This window comes from Sus scrofa, chromosome X (assembly GCF_054392235.1).
Source record: "Sus scrofa isolate SSC_HxYL_T2T_F1_AM1 chromosome X, Sscrofa_HxYL_maternal_Yorkshire_Landrace_v2.0, whole genome shotgun sequence".
Classification (NCBI taxonomy): domain Eukaryota; kingdom Metazoa; phylum Chordata; class Mammalia; order Artiodactyla; family Suidae; genus Sus; species Sus scrofa.
In genome coordinates, this window is record NC_139401.1 from 47,735,121 (window position 1) to 47,757,595 (window position 22,475).

Sequence of the window (22,475 nt, forward strand, 5' to 3'; positions counted from 1 at the left end):
CCATGTCTGGCGTATTTAATTCAGTAAAATGTCCTTGAGGTCCATTCACATTGTTGCAACTGGCAAGACTTCCTACTTTTTTAAGGCTGACTAATATTCATATATATATATATTTTCTTTATTCATTATATATTTTCTAATATTCATATATATATATTTTCTTTATTCATTAATCCACTAAGGGACCCTTAGGTTGTTTCCATATCTTGTCTATTGTGAATAGTGCTGAAACAAACATGGGAGTGAAGATATTACTTTGATATCCTGATATCATTTCCTTTCTATATATACTCAGAAGCAAGATGCTGGAACATAAGGCAGTTACATTTTTAATATTTTGAGAAACCTCAATACTAATTTCTATAATGGCTGGGCCAATTTATACTACCACCAGAAGTGCACAAACTTTCTCATTTCTCCACATTCTTGCCAGCACTCGTTATCTTTTTTCTTTTTTAAAACTGATATATAGTTGACTTATGATATTGTGCTAATTTCAGGTATATAGCAAAGTGATTTGGTTATATATATATATTTTTTTCAGATTATTTTCCATACTTAATTTCTAATTTGGGGGACTTTAAGTTCTTTTTCTTGCCCAAATGCTCTAGTTAGGGTTTCTAGTACTGTGTTGAAAACAAGTGGTGAACTGGCAGCCCCAGGCACCTCAGAGGTCTGCAAAGAAGAGGGTGCTGCAACCAAACACCACCTTTTGTTGCTCTCACTCCCCTGGGAATGCACCCACCCTGCTGCTGCCACTGCCAAACGCTCTGGGCACCACCTACACCTTCATGATCACTGTTACTTCCTAGGGCCATGCAACTAAGGGCAGCCTGCACCACCTTCCATGGTACCTTGCCACTGTCAAGGGACCAGCAATTAGGCACTAGCTACTAGCCCTGCCCATTGCCTCCATTTCCATGGAAGCATGTAAAATACCCTAAAAATAAAAAGTAAGCCCAAACAAAATACCCAGGGGCACTCATGCACATGAACAGGCCTCCAAGACAGAATAAGAAAAATATAAGCAAAATGAAAAAGCTCAGGAGAATTCACATGAAGGAGCAAACAATGAAACAGACCTCTGCATTCTAATAGACACCGAGTTCAAAAAGGAGATAGTGAAAATACTGAAGGAATTAAGAGCAGATATGAATAGTCATGCAGATTACTTTAGAGAGGAACTAGAAAATATAAGGAGGATCCAAGAAAATTAGAAAATTCACTTGCAGAGACACAAGCTGAGTTAAAGGCAGTGAAGAGCAGAATGAATACTGCAAAGGAATGGATTAGTGACTTGGAAGATAGAATAATGGAAATCACCCAATCAGGACAGCAGACAGAAAACCAAATGAAAAAACATGAAAGCAATATAAGAGATCTATGGGATAATATAAAGTGGGCCAATCTATGCATAATAGGGATTCCAGAAGGAGAAGAAAAAGAAAAGAAATTGAAAATATATTTGAAGAAACTATAGTTGAAAACTCTCCAAATCTAAAGGAAATAGATATCAAGATACAGGAAGCACAGAGAGCCCTCAACAAGTTGAACCCAAACAGGCCCACACCAAGACATATTATAATAAAAATGACAAAAGTTAAAGATAAAGAGAGGATTCTAAAGGCAGCAAGAGAAACACAGACTTAATTATAAGGGAACCCCCACAAGGCTATCAGAAACACTACAAGCCAGAAGAGAGTAGCAAGATATATTCAAAGTTCTAAAAGGGAAAAATGTGCAGACTGGAATACTCTACCTAGCAAGAATATCATTTAAATTAGAAGGAGAAATAAAGATTTTCTTCAACAAACTAAAACTAAAAGATTACATCAATACTAAGCTCATTCTAAAAGAAATGCTGAAAGGGCTCCTCTAAATAAAAAATAAGTAAGAAGAAATAGAATGGAGGAAATTATGATTGGAAAGCAATCACTTAAATAAGCCAGTATACAGATCTAAAAGGGAAAAAAAACTATTGTAAAAGTGACAATAAACACAAGAAATAGCAAAAGGACAAACACAAAGATGTTAAAAAAGGCACTTCAAAATCATAAAATGTGGGGAAGGAAAGTAAGAAAATCTAGACTCTTTAAGAATGTGTTTGAGCCTATATTCCTATAAGGCTAAAGCAAGCAGATACAGGAAGGGGTTAACATACTTGAAAAACAGGGCAACCACAAATCGAAACCAAATATTACATTCACAAAAACTAAAAAGAAGAGGACAACAGCATAAAATGAAAGGAATCATCCAACCAAAAAAAGAAAGGAACAAAGGAGAAACATAGAATCAACTGGAAAACAAGGTTTAAAATGGCAATAAAATTGACAGAACACTGTAAACCAGCTATAATGGAAAAAATAAAAATCATTATACATAAAAAACCAAAACATTACAACCAGAAAAAATGGCAGTAAATACATATCTATCAATAATTACCTTAAATGTCAATGGACTAAATGCTCCAATCAAAAGACACAGAGTGGCAGACTGCATAAAAAAGCAAAAACCTACAATCTGCTGTCTACAAGAGACTCATCTTAGGGCAAAGGACACATATAGATTGAAAGTGAGGGGATGAAAAAAGATATTTCATGTGAATGGAAAAGACAGGAAAGCGGGAGCTGCAATCCTCAAATCAGACAAAATAGACTTTAAAACAAAGGCCAAAAAGAAAGACAAAGAAGGACAGTATTTAATGATAAAAAGATCCATTCAAGAAGAGGATATTACAACCATCAATATATAAGCCCTGAATATAGGAGCACCCAGATACATACAACAAATACTAAGAGACATAAAAGGAGAAATTAGTGGGAATACAATAATAGTAGGAAACTTTAACACCCCAGTTACATCAATGGACAGATACTCTAGACAGAAAATCAATAAGGCAACAGAAATCCTAAATGACACAATAGAAAAGTTAGACTTCATTGACATTTTCAGGACATTACATCCAAGAGATCAGAATATATATTCTTTTCAAGTGCACATGGAACATTCTCAATGATTGACCACATACTGGGGAACAAAACTAACCTCAACAAATTTAAGAGTATAGAAATTATTTCAAGTATCTTCTCTGACCACAATGGCATGAAACTAGAAATCAGGAAAGGAAATGAGAAAAAACTGACTACATGGAGACTAAACAACATGCTACTAAAAACCAGTGGGTCAATGAGGAAATCAGAAGGGAAATTAAAAAAACACCTTGGTGTTCCCGTCATGGCTCAGTGGAAACAAGTCTGACTAGCATCCATGAGGACTCAGGTTCAATCCCTGGCTTCACTCAGTGCGTTAAGGATCTGGCATTGCTATGACCTGTGGTGTAGGTTGCAGATGAGGTTTGGATCCTGCGTTGCTGTGGCTGTGCTGTAGGCCAGTGGCTACAGCTCCGATTTGACCCCTTGCCGGGAAACCTCCATATGCTGCGGGTGTGGCCCTAAAAAGACAAACAGAAAAAAAAAACCTTGAGACAAATGATAATGAAAACACAACCATTCAAAATCTATGGGATCCTGCAAAAGCAGTGTTTAGAGGGAAATTCATAGAGATACAGGCCTTCCTCAAAAAAAAGAAGAAAAATCTCAAATCAACAGCTTAACACACCACCTCGAAGAATTAGAAAAACAAAACCTGAAGTCAGCAGACGGAAGGAAATCATAAAGATCAGAGAGGAAATCAATAAAATAGAGATTTGAAAAGAGCGGTGAGAGTAGACATTCTTGCCTTGTACTAAATCTTAGAAGGCAAGTTTTCAGTTTTCCCCCATTGATTATGATGTTATCTATGAGATTTTCATATATGGCCTTTATTGTGTTGAGGTAAGGTCCTTATATACCTATTTTGTTGAAAGGCTCGATAATGAATGGGGATTGAACTTTGTCAAATGCTTTTTTTGCATCTATTGAGATTATCATGTGTTTTTATTTCTTTCATTTTGTTAAGATATTGTTTATGTATATTGAAACATTGTTGCTTCCTCTGGGATAAATCCCTCTTGGTTATGGTGTATAATCCTTTTAATATGCTATTGAATTCAGTTTGCTAGTATTTCATTAAGGATTTTTGCATCTATGTTCATTAAGGATACTAGTCTGTAGCTTTCTTTCTTTTAGTTATCTTTGCCTGGTTTTGGTAGCAGAGTGATACTGGCTTCATAAAATGAGTTTGGAAGTGTTCCCTTGACTTCTATTTTTTGGAAGAGTTTAAAAAGGGACTAGTATTATTTCTTCATTGAATATTTGGTAGAATTCACTCTAAAACCATAAGATCCTGGGCTCTTCTTTGTTGGAAGATTTTTTCATTGCTGATTCAACCTCCCTAGTTGTTATTGGTCTATTGTGGTTTTCTATTTTTTTCTGAGTTATAGTAGTATGTATGTATGTTTCTAGGGATTTATCTGTTTCTAGGTTATTTAGTTTATTTATAATAATTCCCTTATGACCCTCTTTGTTTCTGAGGCATATTGTATAATGTCTTCTCTTTCACTTATGATTTTATTTGAATCTTTTCTAAGAGTTTGTCAATCTTGTTCACATTTTATATAATTATCTTTAGTTTTGTTGACTTTTTAAATTTTTCCCCTATTTTATTTAGTTCTGCTCTGATCTTCATCATTTCCTTTTTCTGCTAACTTTTGGGCTTATTTTGTTGTTTTTTCAGTTTCTTGATGTGTAAAGTTAAGTAAGTTAAGTTGTTTAATATCTTTTTTATTTGTTTTTAAGGGCCATACCTGTGGCATATGAAGGTTTTCAGGCTAGGAGCTGAATCAGAGCTGCAGCTGCTGGACCACACCACAGCCACAGCAACATGAGATCCAAGCCGCATCTGTTATAACTGCTTTTGCTGCATTTCTATGTTTTGTTAGGTTGTGTTTTCATTCTTGTTTTTTTCAAGATGCTTCTTAGGGCCATACCCGTGGCATATGGATGTTCCCAGACTAGGGGTTAAACCAGAGCTGTAGCTGCCAGCCTACACCACAGCCACAGCAATGTTGGATCTGAGAGCCGAGTCTGTGACCTATGCCAGGGCTCATAGCAACACCGGATCCTCAACCCACTGAGTGAGGCCAGGGATTGAACCTGAGCCCTCATGAATACTAGTTGGGTTCATTATTGTTGAGCCACAATGGGAACTCCTCAAGATACTTTTAAAATTCCCCTTGTATTTCCTCTTTGACCTAATGGTTGTTCAGAGTGTACTATTTAGTTTCCATGTATTTGTGAATATTTTTATTTTCTTGCTGTTATTGATTTATATTTCATTCTGTCAGAAGAGATATTTGGAATGATTTCCATTTTCTTAAATTTATTATAACTTGTTTTGTGACCTAGCATGTTATCTTTCCTGGAGGATGTTCTATGTGCCTTTGAGAAGAATATGTCTTCTGCTGTTGGATGGAAATTTCTGTATATGTCAGGTCAATATTGTTCTTCAAGTCAATTGTTTCTGTATTGATTTTCTGCCTGCATGCTCTATCCATTATTTTAAGTGGGGTACTGAAACCCCTATTGCTGTCAATTCCTGCCTTCAAATCTGCCATTGTTTGTTTCATATAGTTAGGTACTCTGATGTTGGGTGCATATATATTTATAATTGTTATATTTTCCTGTTGAATTGACCCTATTATCACTGTATAATGTCTCTTGTTTCTGGAGGAAGTTTTAGACCTAGAAAAGCCCAGGATCTGATGGTTTTACGAGTGAATTCTACCAAATATTCAATGAAGAAATAATACTAGTCCCTTTTTAAGCTCTTCCAAAAAATAGAAGTCAAGGGAACACTTCCAAACTCATTTTACGAAGTCAGTATCACTCTGCTACCAAAACCAGGCAAAGATAACCAAAAGAAAAGAAAGCTACAGACTAGTATCCTTAATGAACATAGATGCAAAAATCCTCAATGTTTTTCTGATGTAAGCATAGTCACTCCCGTTTTTTTTTTTTTTTTTTTTTTTTTTTTTTTTTGGTTACCATTTGCATCCAATATCTTTTTCTATCCCTTCACTTTCAGACTATGATGTCTTTAATTCTAAAGTGAGTGTTTTGTAGAAAGAGTATTGCTGATCTGTTTTTAGCAATACAGCCACTCTATGCATTTTGATTGATGAGTTTAATCATTTACATTTAAGGTAATTATTGATAAGTGAGGGTTTAGTATTGCCATTTTGATCAATGCTTTCTGTATGTCTTGCCATTATTTTGATCCTCTCTTCCTCTGTTGCTGTCTTTTTTTGTTATGTGATTTTTTTAATAGTGATCTGCTTTGGTTTTCTTTCCTATATCATTCATGTACCTATTATAGATGTTTTGGTGTGTGTGTGTGTATGCATGTGTGTGGTTTGCTCGAGGCCTGCATAAAATATCTTGTAGTTATAACCTTCTATTTTAAGTTCTCAACAACTTAAATTCTATAGCATATAAAAATACTTCTACTCCTCCCACCACCACTTATACTTTATGTTCTTGTGGTCAGAGTTTATACTATATATATATATATATATATATAGTATCCATTAATGAAGTTCTCTACTAACTTTTTTTTTTGTCTTTTGTTGTTGTTGTTGTTGTTGCTATTTCTTGGGCCGCTCCCGCGGCATATGGAGGTTCCCAGGCCAGGGGTTGAATCGGAGCTGTAGCCACCGGCCTACGCCAGAGCCACAGCAACGCAGGATCTGAGCCGCGTCTGCAACCTACACCACAGCTCACGGCAACGCCGGATCGTTAACCCACTGAGCAAGGGCAGGGACCGAACCCGCAATCTCATGGTTCCTAGTCGGATTCGTTAACCACTGTGCCACGACAGGAACTCCTCTACTAACTTTTATATTAGAGATAAAAGTAATTCATGCACTATTATCATTAATGAAACACTTTAGGCAGATGAAAGGTTTGAGCCTGGGAGACTTAAAGTAAGAACAAAAAGGAGAAAATTGGAAATAAGGAGCTGCTTAGAAGACTAGATTATAAGGTTGGCTCTTTCTAATGAATTTTAATGGTACCAATGACTATGAGAACAGGAACCAGGAGTTCCTGTTGTGGTGCAGTGGAAATGAATCCAACTAGGAACCAGGAAGTTGTGGGTTCGATCCCTGGTCTTGCTCAGTGGGGTAAGGATCTGGTGTTGCTGTGAGCTGTGGTGTAGGTTGCAGACGTGGCTTGGATCTGGTGTTGCTGTGGCTCTGGTGTAGGCTGGCAGCTACAGCTCTGATTAGACCCCTAGCCTGGGACCCTCCATATGCTGCAGGTGCATCCCTAAAAAGACAAGAGAGAGAGAGAGAGAGAGAGAGCGAGCGAGCGCACGCGAGAGAGAACAGGAATCAACCTTAAAATTCATCTAGACTCCAGATTCTAGATTCTAGATTCTAAAGCATCATTAGATCAAGTCAAGTAGCCCTTATTTAAATGCTTTCAAAGGTGGAGAACTAAATTTATTGCAAAAGAGTACATTCAAAGGTCCTAAAGCTCTAAATTATAGAAAGCTCCCCCCAAGTCTTTGGCATACTAGAAGAACTTTCTAACATTCAATATGAGCCTTAAGAATGTCATCAGCTGTCTCTTGAGGTAGAAAGCTCCCTGTCACTGGAAGTAATTAAAGCAAATGATTTAAATAATTGTTTCTGAAAATGTTGTATAGAAAATCAATTTTTCATAGTGATATCAGCAAGATAGCAGACTAGAAGTTCCCAATGCTTTCCCCCTCCCTCACAAAAAGAACAAATAAACAAATACATTCCAACTAGAATAGCTCTGAGATAGTTCCAGAATACAACAAAGAAGCTGAAGAAACTCTGTGGAGCACAGAGACATGATAGTCACATAGAAAAGTACAGTAAGCAGTTTAACTTTAATGCCCCATGCCCCAATCTGGAAGAACTTGGGGCCAAGAAGAATCCCCTTGGCCTGACCCCCAAAAGGGAAAGGGGGAGCATAAGGACTCTAGCACTCCTCATCAAGGCTGTGGACACAAGCAGCTTTCACCATAGAGGTTCCTTGAATTCTTTATTGATGTTGAATCCAGCTGATGGAGCTACCTGGAGCCCATGCTGCTGTGCCCACCCCAAGAAAGAGCTACTACAGCACTGTCTCTCCACCTCAATCCCAAAGAAGTTACCACTAGTGCACAATAGTGGGGAAGTGCTGCCTCATGCCTCCATTCCCCAAAGCTAGCACCACTGAATCCTGCACACCCCCCGCCAGAGCCACAACCCCCCTCTCCTGCAACTATGTACATACCCTGCACCCCCGCTCTATGGCTTCTCAGCACATACTCAGGCCTCATGCACTAAGGCTACCATCATGATGAATAGACCTGCCCACCAGTTCCAGGTACCAAAGTTGTTCTAGATGCCCCTGAGCTCCAACTCTGGTATCATGGCCATTCTGCAGGTGCCCACACCCCAGGTACCAACACCATTGCCACCACAAATACATCTGTACCCCTGATCCTGGCACCATTGCTACTACATGTGTGTCTGTGTGCTGGACCCAGCTGAAAAGGATCCTCTTAGCAATGACTTCCTCTTGTGGAGGAAAAGGACAACAGTAGGACCAAGCAATCTTCACTGCCAAGGAACTCAATAGCCCTTACCTTCACTGTGGAAATCCACAGCTCTGGTCACTGAGGTCCCCTGCAGCCTATGCCAATGCTGACCTCAGCTGATAGAACGCTACAAGTACTATGTATCTGAAGGTGCTGCATGCTTGGGAGCTGGTGCTCTTACACCTACCTATAGCTAAAAATCTTTACCCCTAAAGACAGTTTATAAAGGCTTGAAGAGATTACTGCTCCCTCAAATATGCAGACATCAACACAAGGCTATCACAAACACACACACAAAAATCAAGGAAACATGACACCACCAAAGATTATAGTAATTTTCTAGTAACTGGCCTCAAAGAAATAGAGATTTATGAATTTCCTGGAAATGAATTCAAAATAATTGTTTTAAGGAAGCTCAGTAAGCTGCAAGAGAACACAGGTGGACAACTCAATGAAAACAGGAAAACAATACATGAACAAAATGACAAGTTTCAATAAAAAGACAGAATTCATAAAGAAGAACAAAAGAGAAATCTGGAGCTGAAGACAATGAATGAAATGAAAAATACAAAAGGGAATTTCAACAGCAGACTTGATCAAGCTGAAGAAAGAAACTGTAAACAGGTCATTTGAAATTGTCTAGTCAGAGAAGAAAAAAAAACGAAAAAGTGTGAAGGAAAGCAAACCTATATACACATTACAGGAGACCCAGAGGGAGGAGAGAGAGAGAAAAAAGGGGGAAGAAAGCTATTTAAAGAAATAATGGTTAAAAACTTCCCAAATCTTGAGAGGGAAATGGTCATACAGATTCATGAAGCTCAAAAATCTCGAAACAGTGGGAAGGATCGGGAGCTTGGGGTTATCAGATACAACTTAGAATAGATTTACAAGGAGATCCTGCTGAGTAGCATTGATAACTATGTCTAGATACTCATATTGCAACAGAACAAAGGGTGGGGAAAAATGTGTACATGTAAGAGTAACTTGATCCCTATGCTGTAGCTGTACAGTGGGAAAAAAAAAAATCTTGAAACAATATCAACCCAAAGATTATATGGAGACACACTATAATCAGATTGTTAAAAGTCAAGGCCAAAGAGAGAATTTTGAAAGCATCAAGAGAAAATCATTCAAAGAGATACATGCCCCCATATGTTCATAGCAGCACTATTCACAATATCCAAGACATGGAGACAACCTAAATATCCATCAACAGATGAATGGATTAAGATGTGGTACATATGTACAATGGAATACTACTAAGCCAGAAAAAGAACTAAATAATGCCATTTGCAGCAACATGGATGCAAATAGAGATTCTCATACTAAGTAAAGGAAGTCAGAAAGAGAAAGACAAATATATCACTTATATGCAGAATCTAAAATATGGCACAAATGAGCTTATTTACAAAAGAGAAACAGAACCATAGACATGGAGAACAGACTTATGATTGCCAAGGGGGGAGGGGGAAGGGAGGGGGATGGACTGGGAGTTTGCAGTTAGTAGATACAAACTATTACATTTAGAATGGATGGGCAATGGGGTCCTGCTGTATAGCACAGAGAACTATACCCAGTCTCTTGGGTTAGAACATGATGAAAGATAATATAAGAAAGGGAATGTGTGTGTGTGTGTGTGTGTGTGTGTATAAATAAATGACTGGGTCACTTTGCTATACAGCAGAAATTGGTACAACATTGTAAATCAACTACACTTTTAAAAAAAATTGGAGTTCCCATTGTGGTGCAGTGGTTAACGAATCTGACTAGGAACCATGAGGTTGCAGGTTTGATCTCTGGCCTTGCTCAGTGGGTTAAGGATCCAGCGTTGCCGTGAGCCGTGGTGTAGGTCACAGACGCGGCTCAGATCCCGCGTTGCTGTGGCTCTGGCGTAGGCCGGCGGCTACAACTCCGATTAGACCCCTAACCTGGGAACCTCCATATGCCGTGGGAGCAGCCCTCGAAAAGGCAAAAAAAAGACCAAAAAAAATTTTTTTTGATTATAAAAACAATAAAGAAGAAAATCAGCTCATCACATATAAGTGAACCCCCCGGAGACTATAAGCAGTTTTTTCAACAGAAACCTTACAGGCCAGGAAAGAGTGAGATGATGTGATCCAAGTACTGAAAGGAAAAACATTACATCTGAGAATACTATACCTGGCAAAGTTATCCTTTAAAATGAAAGACAGGAGTTCCCGTTGTGGCGCAGTGGTTAACGAATCTGACTAGGAACCATGAGGTTGCGGGTTCGGTTCCTGCCCTTGCTCAGTGGGTTAAGGATCCGGCGTTGCAGTGAGCTGTGGTGTAGGTTGCAGACGCGGCTCAGATCCCGCGTTGCTGTGGCTCTGGCATAGGCCGGTGGCTACAGCTCCGATTCAACCCCTAGCCTGGGAATCTCCATATGCCGCGGGAGCGGCCCAAGAAATAGCAACAACAACAACAACAAAAAGACAAAAAGACAAAAGACAAAAAAAAAAATAGAAAAATAAATAAATAAATAAAATGAAAGACAGATAAAGTCTTTCCAAGGCAAACAAAAACTAAGGGAGTTTGTCACCACTAGACTTGCCTTACAAGAAACCCTTAAGGGAGTTCTTCAAATTGAAAGAAAAACATGCTAAACAGCAACATGAAATTATATGAAAGCATAAATCTCATGGGTAAAGGTAAATATATTGACATATACAGATCAATGAAATTCTTCTCCACTCTTTATCCTGGCATTGATAATCCTCCACAATTAGGCCCAACCCACCTCTTCAGACATGCTTAAACTTTCCCAAACTCTTCTTGTCAAATGTAGTCCTCCCCCTTTCACTCTATTCCAGAAAGGTTCTGTTTTCTGTTACTCAGCCTTTGCTTATACAAATTACCCTGCTCCGGACTTCCTCCTTCCCCTAATCCCCTGCCACCAATAAAATCCTATTCATCTTCCAAGGTCAGTCTCATATCTCTTCTCTATTAACTCTACCCAGGGGACTCTAGCCCATACTTATTTCTTCCTCCCCTGAAGTCTCCTACTGTCTGTTTCATTTATCTGGCAATCAATCATGCACTGCCTTGTAACATCTCTGAAAACTTGTCTTAAATACTGTCATTTAACTATTTCATTTGTATATATTTTATTCCCCCAACTACCTAGAAAGCTCATCGAGGCCAGGAGCCAAGGCTATACTTTCTTTTCAACTCTCTATGGAACAAAACTGGGGGCCCAGTAGGGGCTCACTCCTTAATATGTACTGACTGATTTTCAATAGGTTACCCCATTACTTATTAGTGACTTTAATAGACCGCTAAGTCCATGATTAATCTTCTTTTACCCCAGGTCAGGTGACAATTAGAGATAAGGTGCATATAAGAGAAGGCATTTTTGACTCTTTAAGCCTCAAGCAAGAAAAATTGCTAAGATGCGGGTGGTAAGATATTTTACTATTGGCTAAAACTGCTCCTTAATAGATTTGGGGTCCTTGGAGAAGCTCCACAGAGATTGTAATTATAATCTGAAATGCACAACTCTCTCAAGAGAGTTAATAGGTAGATTTTTTCCCCCTTTTTAGTTTGTGCTGGGTAGTCAACATGAAGGCGTTCAATTCATTTGAGTCAGGAATGGCGCAAAAATACTCTGATAGCTTCTTTAGGAGTTCTTGCATTCCTGGACTAATAATTAAAATTCAAAATATTCTATGTGGCCTTTTATGCCAAATTGAAATTGAGAATGCCTCCAGTTTGGATAGTGATAAGCCAAAGGAAGGAAAGGGATTGGTTCACAGAGGTGAAGATAGGAGGGGAGCATGGAACTAACAATTTTTTGTGGCAACTTCTAATGCTGAGCCATAGTGACCTAATTGGGGGTGAGTAGGAGGGATGGGATATGCTTCTCCATTAGAAAAAAGAAGAAAATAACGAAGGAGTGAAATGCTGAGTGCTACTTCATGTAAAGACCACCATTAGATTCTAAGCAGAGACTGTCTCAATTGAGCATTTACAATGTGGGCCTGGGAGAGGTCTTAATGATATGTGGAAAGGTACCTAGTCCCCAGTTCAGTCAACTTGTCATGTACTTATAGCCATGCATAGCAGAATGTACAGTTATGAGAGTAAGTGGTCAAAAGGCTGGGAAGTTCTAGGGGAGTGAGGACAGATGGTTTTTCTCCATGGCATTGTCTTTACTTTTAAAACCCATTATTACTCATTATTTTACACTGCTCCACCCTAAATGCCTATAACAATCCTCTACCCTTTGCTAGTTATTTAAGAAATCAGATTCTTTTTTTAAAATTAAAGTATAGTTGATTTACAATGTCGTGCCAATTTCTGCTATATGGCAAAGTGACCAAGTCACTTTTACATATATGTATATATATATACTTTTTCTCGTATAATTCCCCATCACGTTCTAACCCAAGAGACTGGATATAGTTGTCTGTGCTATACAGCAGGACCCCACTGCCCATCTGATCTAAATGTAATAGTTTGCATCTACTAACCCCAAACTCCCAGTCCATCCCACTCCTTCCCTCCTCCCCCTTGGCAACCACAAGTCTGTTCTCTAAAGACATCAGGTTCTGTTTAGGAGTTGATTCATCTTCCCCTTTATCTCCAAGGCCTTCACAGCAGAACTTTGCTTTAGGATGAACCATGTATCATTCCCTTTCTAAACTCTGGCTCCAAGATTACCTTCAGATTCATTTGTCCATTCAACAAATATTTAGTGAGTTTCTACTATGTGCCAGACACTGCTCTAAGTAAATAAATGACAAAATCCCTCCCCTCTTGAAATTTATATAACTTCTAAGTGTGGTATGTCTGTAGAAGATTGAGGTGAGGGAATAGCCAAGAGTTTGAATGGTGGCACCACTTGTTGCAGGGAGCAGTGACCAGGGGTTTGGTATTGCTAAGGAGGAAAGGAACCCTGCCAAGCTTTGGAGAGCCCTGCTCTTTGTTCTTCCCTCAACATTTCCTTTGTTGTGGACGGTAAACAGAGAGGCAGAATGGCATGATGGTTAAGGACATAAGCTCAGGAGTCATACAGCTTGGGTCCAAATCTTGGCTTTGCTACTAAGTAGTTATTTCATCTTGATGTAGTTCTTTCTCCTTTGTGAGCCTCAATTTTCTTAGCTGCTGTTACTGTAATCACTCATCAGACCCAAGTCAAGACTGCTGACTGCGGCTATGATAACATAGGAACATCTAAGTTAGCTGTTCACCTTGGGTGCCTCATCCATTGAGCATACAGTGACATCTGCATATCAAGTGGATGTGTACAGAAGTATCCAAGCCACATACTCACCAAGGTTTGAGTCCAAGTGAGTGAATTACTCCTATTTATAAACAGGCTTCCTAATGATATGCATCCATTGTTCCTCACCAGATGGTATCTACTTCCATTTTATTATTTCCATGTTTGAAAGGCAGCTTAACTAATGCAATCAATTGTTTGCATTAGTTGTGTGAGTTCTGTGCTATTTCCCTTACCTTACGAATTTCTCCCTGTTGCACAGTTTTTATTACGTTAATCCATTCTTCCATGTCTTTTCGGTTGGGTGCAGCTAGCGTAACTTTTCGCTGTGGTGTGATCACCTACACAAAAAGTCACATCGTTAGCCGGTTCCAACTCCAAAACTTTGCCCCAAACAGATCCTTTGACCTCTCCAAGAAACTAGACAGGTCTACCAAGCACAACCCAAACCACTTCTTGAATATAAGACAAAAATTCCCAGAGCCACTCACAGTCCCTTAGATAACCACCCCAAATAATGATAATGATAAACACTTTAATAGCACTTAATATGTGCCAAGCATTGATCTATTGTACTGTACCTATGTTATTTATTTCAATCTTCACTACAACTCCATGATATGGGCATTATTATTTTTCTCACTTCATAGTCAGGATATTTTTCCATGGCAAAGGAAGTTAAAGACTTGCCCAGGGCCACCTAGCAGGTAAAATGCTAAGGCAGAATTCAAATCCAGATTCTTTGGTTCCAAAACACTTGCTCTTAGACACTACATCATGTACCCATTTGCTATTCAGATGAGGTTGTCTGAAAATCCTACTTGCTTACTGCTGCCCTACTACTTGAAAATAGTAAAGGGCATAGTTTTCATTAGGGTGTGCCTCTTTCTGATTGAGAGGACAGTGAGAATGGAGTGAGGAAACAAAACGTCCAGGTTTTTTTTTTTTTCTTTCTTATGGTCAGAAACAATCTGAAGAGAACGCTCTCTTAATCCTGCTTGGTGCAAGAACCTTGCAGGAACAATGAGAAAGCAATGCTGATGGTCTAGCAGAGGGAGACCATGGTCAGAACTTCATCTTTTCCCAAAGGGCAGGAGGGAGCATGGATAGCTACAGCAGCAGTCATTGCTTATTTCACTGACCCTACTTGCTTTCACTACCAGCCCCATCCCCATCCCCAAATCTTGGGGCTCGAGCTCTCCACACCAACCAATAAGTTCTTTCTTCTTGTTCATGATTCTGTGCTAAATGACAATAGGAACAGGGGCAATTGTGACAACAGCCACTCCTTTGGTCCAAAATTATTCTTGTGGGGGGTTGATGAACAGTGCCTCTGTGTTCTAATCTAAGGGGCAACCTGGCCCTTGGAATTTCTTTGTAGGATGGAGACCTAAAACATTAGCTTGTGTGCTCATCACCCAAAGACTCAGCTTTTTTGGGCCTGGGTCAACAGAACCCTCAGCTTTATCCTGGGTGGTACGATGTGTGAGAGGAAGAGAGTAGGGTCTTCCTCTTATATACAACTGCTCTCCTTTCAAAGGATTATGGACCAGCCATGGAATCAGGGTATTGGGTCCACAGCTCAGTTGTCTGCTAAGTACCACCCACCACCTCCCTGAAGAGGAACCCTAGTCTTTATAACCCACCCCTGCGCCTGGGAAAAGACATTTCTAGGAGGAGGTGGGTAAGAGAATTCCTGGGCCAATGGACTTACTATTTTTCCCACTTCATAGTCAGGACATTTTTCCATGGCAAAGGAAGTTAAAGACTTGCCCAGGGCTACCTAGCAGGTAAAATGCTAAGGCAGAATTCAAATCCAGATTCTTTGGTTCCAAAACACTTGCTCTTAGATTTACTTGAAACACTTGGATTTACTTGAATGACCAAAGCCTTATGACATTTCAGCAGTGACAAGCCCTTGAATACTTCCCTAGGAAATTCTCTGCCCTCTTTGAGGTACACTCATCAGTAATCTTAGCATAGGGTAGCTTTCACTTTGGATTTAGATTCTTATCTACTTCATCAAAGGAGGGAATGTCATGTAGCTCGATTATCCTAATATATTCTACGACATATTAGCAGTCTCTTGAAACCCTCCCGATGATACTCTTTTAAATTATCTTCACTGGGAGAACTGATTTTTGTAATAGTCACTCTGCGACACCTCAAAATCAGCTCAGATCTGTATCAGGCTACTAATAGGGAACAAGGCCATCACTTTTTTAGCCTGTAGAAAATATTCCCATGAATGATCATTAGCACCCATTTGCAATGCTACTTCAAATGGATTTCCATACACATTTTGGGATCAAAGGAGACTTGGGAAATCTGAACCCCAAAGAGGCTACACATGGGTATGGCAACCCCTCTTCCCAGATAGCTCCCACCCCTGCCTATTCAGTCACTCCTAATCTTACTTACGCAAAAACTGTGGCAAAGGTTTCTGCAACTGCTTTCTGCCAAGGCAACTTGAGACAGATCAATAGTTTCAAAACGTGCAAACTGGAAAGGTATAAGAGGGAGAGGGAAAAGGAACCATCTGGTTAATGAGGCAAAGAGACACTAAAGGTAAACACACATACACAGGCACACTAACAGGCATTTTCAGCAGTCATGATCCCATTATTTCTTTGGCTTGAGTGCTGGGATTTATCAACATCATGGTTTTTATTGATATATCATGTGACAGACAAAAATCAAACAAACTAAACCAAAACACAACTCTTCCCAATATTTTTATGTGGATTTATAGGAAGGCCTAGAAAGTTCAGGATTATTCAAAATTAGAGGTTTATGCTGGAGAAGATAATGGGATATGGTCCGGGTAGTGGCCTAGTGGAGCAGATAAGGGTTATCCAACTTAATGCTTGCCAACATGTTACTTGTTGGCCCATCTCCCCACAAAACATTTCCTAGTATCCACCCCTTAATCCATTAACCCAATTGAATCCCAATATATATATGATATATATAAGCTATATACATATAATCTTATGTATATTCTCTTACCGCAGGATGATGTGCAAAGCAGAGCCTTTGTCCTCGAACCAGAAAATATCTAAGCTTCCATCTCTTGAAGGAGTTACAGTTCTTCAGCAGAGGTCCTTCCTTCAATATTTTCTGAAAGATAGAAGCAGAGCGTTGAGTAATTAGGTCAGTTTGCAAGACCATACCATTTGTCTATTCAGTTGAGAAGATCAAATATCTGGAAAGCTCTATCTCTGTCACATATCTGAGAAAAGGCCTGAGGGTCAGGCAAGAACACAAGGAAGTTAGTTCAATCGGTAAAGGCATGGGTTAGCCTAGGATAACACAGTCAGGATGATGTAGACACTAAGTTTCTTAGGGTACATGGCCCAAGAACCATGCAGAACATCTCCATTGGTGGTGGGAAGTGAGGAGGAGGGAAAGACAAGAATACATTCCTAGAAAAGAACAAATGGTAGGGGAAGAGGCTGAGTTCAGTAAAGACAGATTTTCTGGATATCTCCAGGTTGTGGGTCTTCAACAAGCCCTTTCTATTTGCTATTTTAGCATGTTCTTTTTATTTATTTATTTATTTATTTATTTATTCATTCATTCATTTATTTAAGGGCTGTACCCACAGCATATGGAAGTTCCCAGGCTAGGGGTCGAATTGGAGCTATAGCTGCCAGCCTGCTCCATAGCCACAGTAACACCAGATTGGAGCCATGTCTGTGACCTACACCACAGCTCACAGCAACACCAGATCCTTAACCCACTGAGCAAGGCTAGGGATCGAACCTGCGTCCTCATGGATACTAGTAAGATTCATTTCTACTGCGCCATGACAGCAACTCCTAGCATGTTCTTTTTAGAATATTAAATTGGATCACATCCCTTCCCTGCTCACAAGCCTGCAATAGCTTTCTAACACTTTAAGAACCAAATCCAAAGTCTTTACCATAGCCTTCAAGGGATTCATGATTTAGTGAAAGCAAAAAGGGCACCAAAAAGGAATTGCCTTCTGATCACTTTCTTTACCTCTTTCACAGTCTGACCAAACTGATTTTTCAGTAGCTAGTCAAACAGATTGTCTCTAACCAAGCATAGAGTCTACTTACCATTGTTACCATTGAGGACATCCTCAGTTACATTTATAGGCTACAAATCAACATGCAAGACTATACCATCTGGGAGAAGTACTCACACCCACCAAGCTGGAACCAAACACATGCTGAATGGATGAAGAGACAGACTTAGTTTAAGTCATCAAATCAAAGCTTTACTATGAATTTATCTATCATCTAAGTTACAAAATCACCATTTGGTGGTTGTAGAGGTGTTTTGTTTGGCCTGCCTAGTGTATTTCAAGGTTTTTAATCACTTGATAATATTTAAAAGGGAGAATATTTCAAATAAAAATCCAAGTTTCCTGTTTGTTTGTTTGTTTTAAACATCAGGGGAGTTCCCCTTGTGGCTCAGTGGTAACAAACCCAAATAGTATCCTTGAGGATGCAGGTTCAATCCCTGGCCTCGCTCACTGGGTTAAGGATCCCGCATTGCTGTGAGCTGTGGTGTAGGTTGCAGGCATGACTCAGATCCTGCGTTGCTGTGGCTGTGGTGTAGGCCTACAGCTGTAGCTCCGATTTGACCCCAAGCCTGAGAACTTCCATATGCTATGGGTGTGGCCCACTGCTCCACCAAAAAAAAAAAAAAAAGAAAAAAGAAAAAAAAATTCAGAACATCTGGTAACAGTGGACCTATCTTCTCACATGGCAACAATCTGCTGGTACAGAGTAGTAGATGCTTCCTTCAGATGGGGCACTTGACTCCAGCAGGTTATTTAAGATTGGGACCCCATCTAAATAATCCTTTGCTACCCTCATTCTCTCAAATATACACACATCTATTACACTATCTGTTCAATTCTCTAACCAATAAGTTAGTACTAATGGACAGAACCTCTGTATGTCAATGGAAAAGTCAGTTCGCAGCGATCAAAAATTACCTGAATCGTCTTGATAACTTATGGGAGTTTCAAGGTTATTGTACCACTTTTGAGATGTTTACAAAAGAATGGTGCCAAGGAATCAAGCAAGAGAGATCAATAAGATCTTGTGGGAAGGGGGGGAAATTGGCATGGAGAGTGAGAAATCACACTTAAATTGCTGAAATTGAGCCATCTATGAGAAAACAACTCTTGTGTAAGCACTGTGATTACATCACCCTTTCCTTTCTCTACTCAGATGGTCTCTCAATTTTGTCTTCTTTATCCTAACCATCTCAACTTTATGCCATATATTCTTCCACAATAAGTATTCATGATACCTAGGCAGTCATATTTATCCCTTTCTGCTAAAGACTTAAGTTGAAAATGTTAACTGCTCCAACTTTCTATAATTGAAGCCACACCCACTACTTCTGCCCCTTTCCCAAGTTATTCTTTGTCAATTACTCAGTGCTTCTGTTGTTTTTATTTTATCATATATCATGTCCCTTGTAATAGCTCATTTACAGTTTTTGGCTGGATACTTTCCCCTTCCCTCCATTTTTCAGTTTAAAACCTTAACTTCGACTGCTTTTTATTACCCCTGCTGTCATACCCAGCTCTCTTCTCCTCCTGTTCCTTTCAGAGGTGGGATGATGGGCTTGCAATGATGAAACAAGGAGAGGAATTTGCTTCTCCAGAAGATTCCCAGAACCCTGGGCCTTCTGGTTCCTCCAAGAAATTCCCATACCCTGGTAATTTGACACACTAAAATAAGTAGAATTCAGCTTCTTCTCCCCAGCTACTTCCTTTCATCAACCCTTAGTAATGGTCACTATTTAATTCCCCTTCCTGGTACTTAAGAAATGTTCTCTTTCCTTTCCTTACTTGTGCCCTGATAATTAATGATATCCTGTTATCCATCTAAGGACACAGCAAATCATCAAAACCTAATTAATTAATTAGTTAATCCATTAATCTGAGGACACAGCAAATCATCAAAACCTTCAGTTCTCATTCCATGAACACAACATTAATCACAGCCAAAAAAGAAAAGAAAGACCTCATGGTGCATCTATCATTGGATGGGCTGCTTCATTTGTATCTTCTGGGCTCCTCCATCTTTTGCTAGGCCCTTTGCAGGGACACTCCCTGTCTCAAAGATATGGATAGTGGGAAGAAAGGGGGAGGAAAATACATGAAATTATCTGAGATGAGAGAACCATTTGAAAGAGCCTTGGGAGCTTCATGTTCATTGCCCCAAATGTTTACCTTCTAGTTCAAATGAGAGGTTCCACAAAGATAGTGACTATCTACTCACACATCTTGTCATTGGGTACACTAGCCAAATCACAATTATCTCCTCTCTGCCCCATGATATTAAACTGGTCTGAATGCACTAGCTTTAAGTGTATGGCTATCTACTCAATGCTCATAAAAGACTAGATGGTAACAGAAGAGTCAGTAACCTAGCAGGGGAACTAGCGAGCCCAAGCCCAGATGCTGCTAGGTTCTAGGTGATTATGATTGAATGTGACTGGTGTTACTAGTTCATCCCATTCTTCAAGACAAGCTGGCAATCTAGGAGAAAGTTTGTGTGAAGTTTTATAATATGGAAATACTAGCTACTAATTAAAACAAACAAAAAACTTGTGAGGGCCAAATGAAACATGTATAAGGGCAAAATCAGCCACAGTCAACAGGTTTGCAATTTCTGAACTATAACTACTGTCACTTTCTCTAGAGGACAAAGTGAATGAGTAGTTGGTATTCCTGGTATCAGAGGCGGTTACAGTATATGAGTTTGGAGTTTATGTGTGAGGATCCTGTACATATGAGATATATATTTCCAAGTTGGGAACAGATAAACGTTTATGTGACTTACGTACAGTAGGAAGAAAGTTTAGAAGACCATGCAAGAGTTTCTTAAGTTTTGAACATAGGTTCTGTATTGGCAACTCCGAACATCTACAAATCTCCAAACCTGGTTTGGAGAAGGTAAAGTTCCTATGGTTTCTATCACTTTAAACTCTGTCCCCCTTTGGGAGACGTTTCTAAATAAACCATGGTTTAACTACAAAACAAAAACCAAAACCCCAAAAAACCAGTAAGCAGCCCCTGGAAGCCAGTTTGAACAAGCAGAAGCTAAAAAAAAAAAAAATCAATCAATGGGTTACTTCAAGTCAATATTAAGTATGTGGATGCAAACGAACCTTTACCTACATAGAGCCACTAAACTTAACAAGGACATGAGACAAAAATTGGAGGAAACAAACAGGTCAAGAAATACATACTGCAAAGCGAGGCATTGGTACAGGAGCCCTTGCCTATCCTTCAAGAGGATTTTCACTGTGCTTTGCAGTTTCTGGTTTCTTGCAGGTAACATCATTTCATTGACCCCTTGCCACAACCATGTGGAGCGTAACTTCCAATTTCCAGATGGGGAGTTTTTTTTTTTTTTTTAAGTGACTGAATTAGAATAACTAGAAGGGTAGGAAGATTCACATATATACAGCACTTTACAATGGATAAAGTGCTTTTATTTTTGTTATTGAATTTTCTGAAGTAGGTAGTGAAAGGCATCTAACTCAATTCTGTCCTATGAAAGACACTCTGAACTTCGGTTCCAAGTAGCTTGCCCATGTATCTTTATTTTTAAGACTTTATCAAGATGTTTGGAATTTTCCTTCTCAAGTAAGACCATCGATGGTCAACATTTTTAAGATTTTGCAGCATCTTGGGGCTCCAATATTTGTCAGAAGACTGCATCTCCAACGTTATTATGGAAGGCAATGAAGAACGGGATTCTATATGGGAATTTTTTTTTACAATTTATTTTTATTTTTTGTCTTTTTAGGGCTGCACCATGGCATATAGAAGTTCCCAGCCTAGGGGTCAAATCAGACCTATAGCCGCTGGCCTATGCCACAGCCATGCCAGATCTGAGCCACGTCTGTGACCTACACCACAGCTTACGGCAACGCTGGGTCCTTAACCCACTGAGTGAGGCCAGGGATCAAACCTGCGTCCTCATGGATGCTAGTCAGATTCGTTTCTGCTGAGCCATGATGGGAACTCCGGGAATTTTTTTTTTTTGTGTGGCCACATTTATAGGCACACAGTGATTTCATAAAATGGGGCACAACTATAATCCTCAGTCCAAGCTACCACATTCCTGTGGCAATATGTGTAATGCTGCAGGTAGGAAGAAGTTAGGAAGAGTTATTGGACCCTTGTACACACTGAAATGCCATGTGACCCACCCAATGCCCCTTAAACCAGAATATGTTGCAGGCAGGCCTCCTAGTCTTTCCCGAAGGTTCTACTTGACATTAAAATCCAAATAGCACTGATGTCTCTACACTTTTTTTCTTTTTTTTTGGCTGCAGCATGCAGTGGCTTGACACGGAATCTCAGTTCCCAGACCAGTGACTGAACCTGAGCCACAGCAGTGAAAGTGCCGAGTCCTAACCACTAGACTACCAGGGAACTCCCCTGACACCTCTACTTTTAAACTCTCAAGGCTGAATGTTTTGCAGTGGGAGTGAGCGTGGTGCTGAGTTCAATCACCACAGACATCAGGTGGTTTCATTCAAATCCAAGAGCACAGGATTTATTGAGGCATAGGTAACTAGGGTCCTGAGTATAGTGTTCCCACAAAATGTCTTTGCCTAAAGTGTGGTAGCCCTTGCCTAGACAGCTAGACTTTGGAAAGCTCTGCTTCAGTTC

At 39.5% G+C, this 22,475-nt stretch overlaps 1 protein-coding gene across 2 annotated transcripts in view; it reads right to left on the reverse strand.

Annotated features, from left to right (window-relative positions):
• Positions 1–22,475, reverse strand: part of DGKK (diacylglycerol kinase kappa) — a 167,712-nt gene that overhangs the window by 98,599 nt on the left and 46,638 nt on the right. For both annotated transcript variants that reach the window (XM_013990902.3, XM_085007928.1), the window contains exons 2-4: positions 16,805–16,915; positions 16,217–16,297; positions 14,032–14,136 (exon numbers count right to left, since the gene is read on the reverse strand). In XM_013990902.3, the coding sequence (XP_013846356.2) occupies positions 14,032–14,136; positions 16,217–16,297; positions 16,805–16,915 (297 nt within the window). The remainder of the gene's footprint in view (positions 1–14,031; positions 14,137–16,216; positions 16,298–16,804; positions 16,916–22,475) is intronic.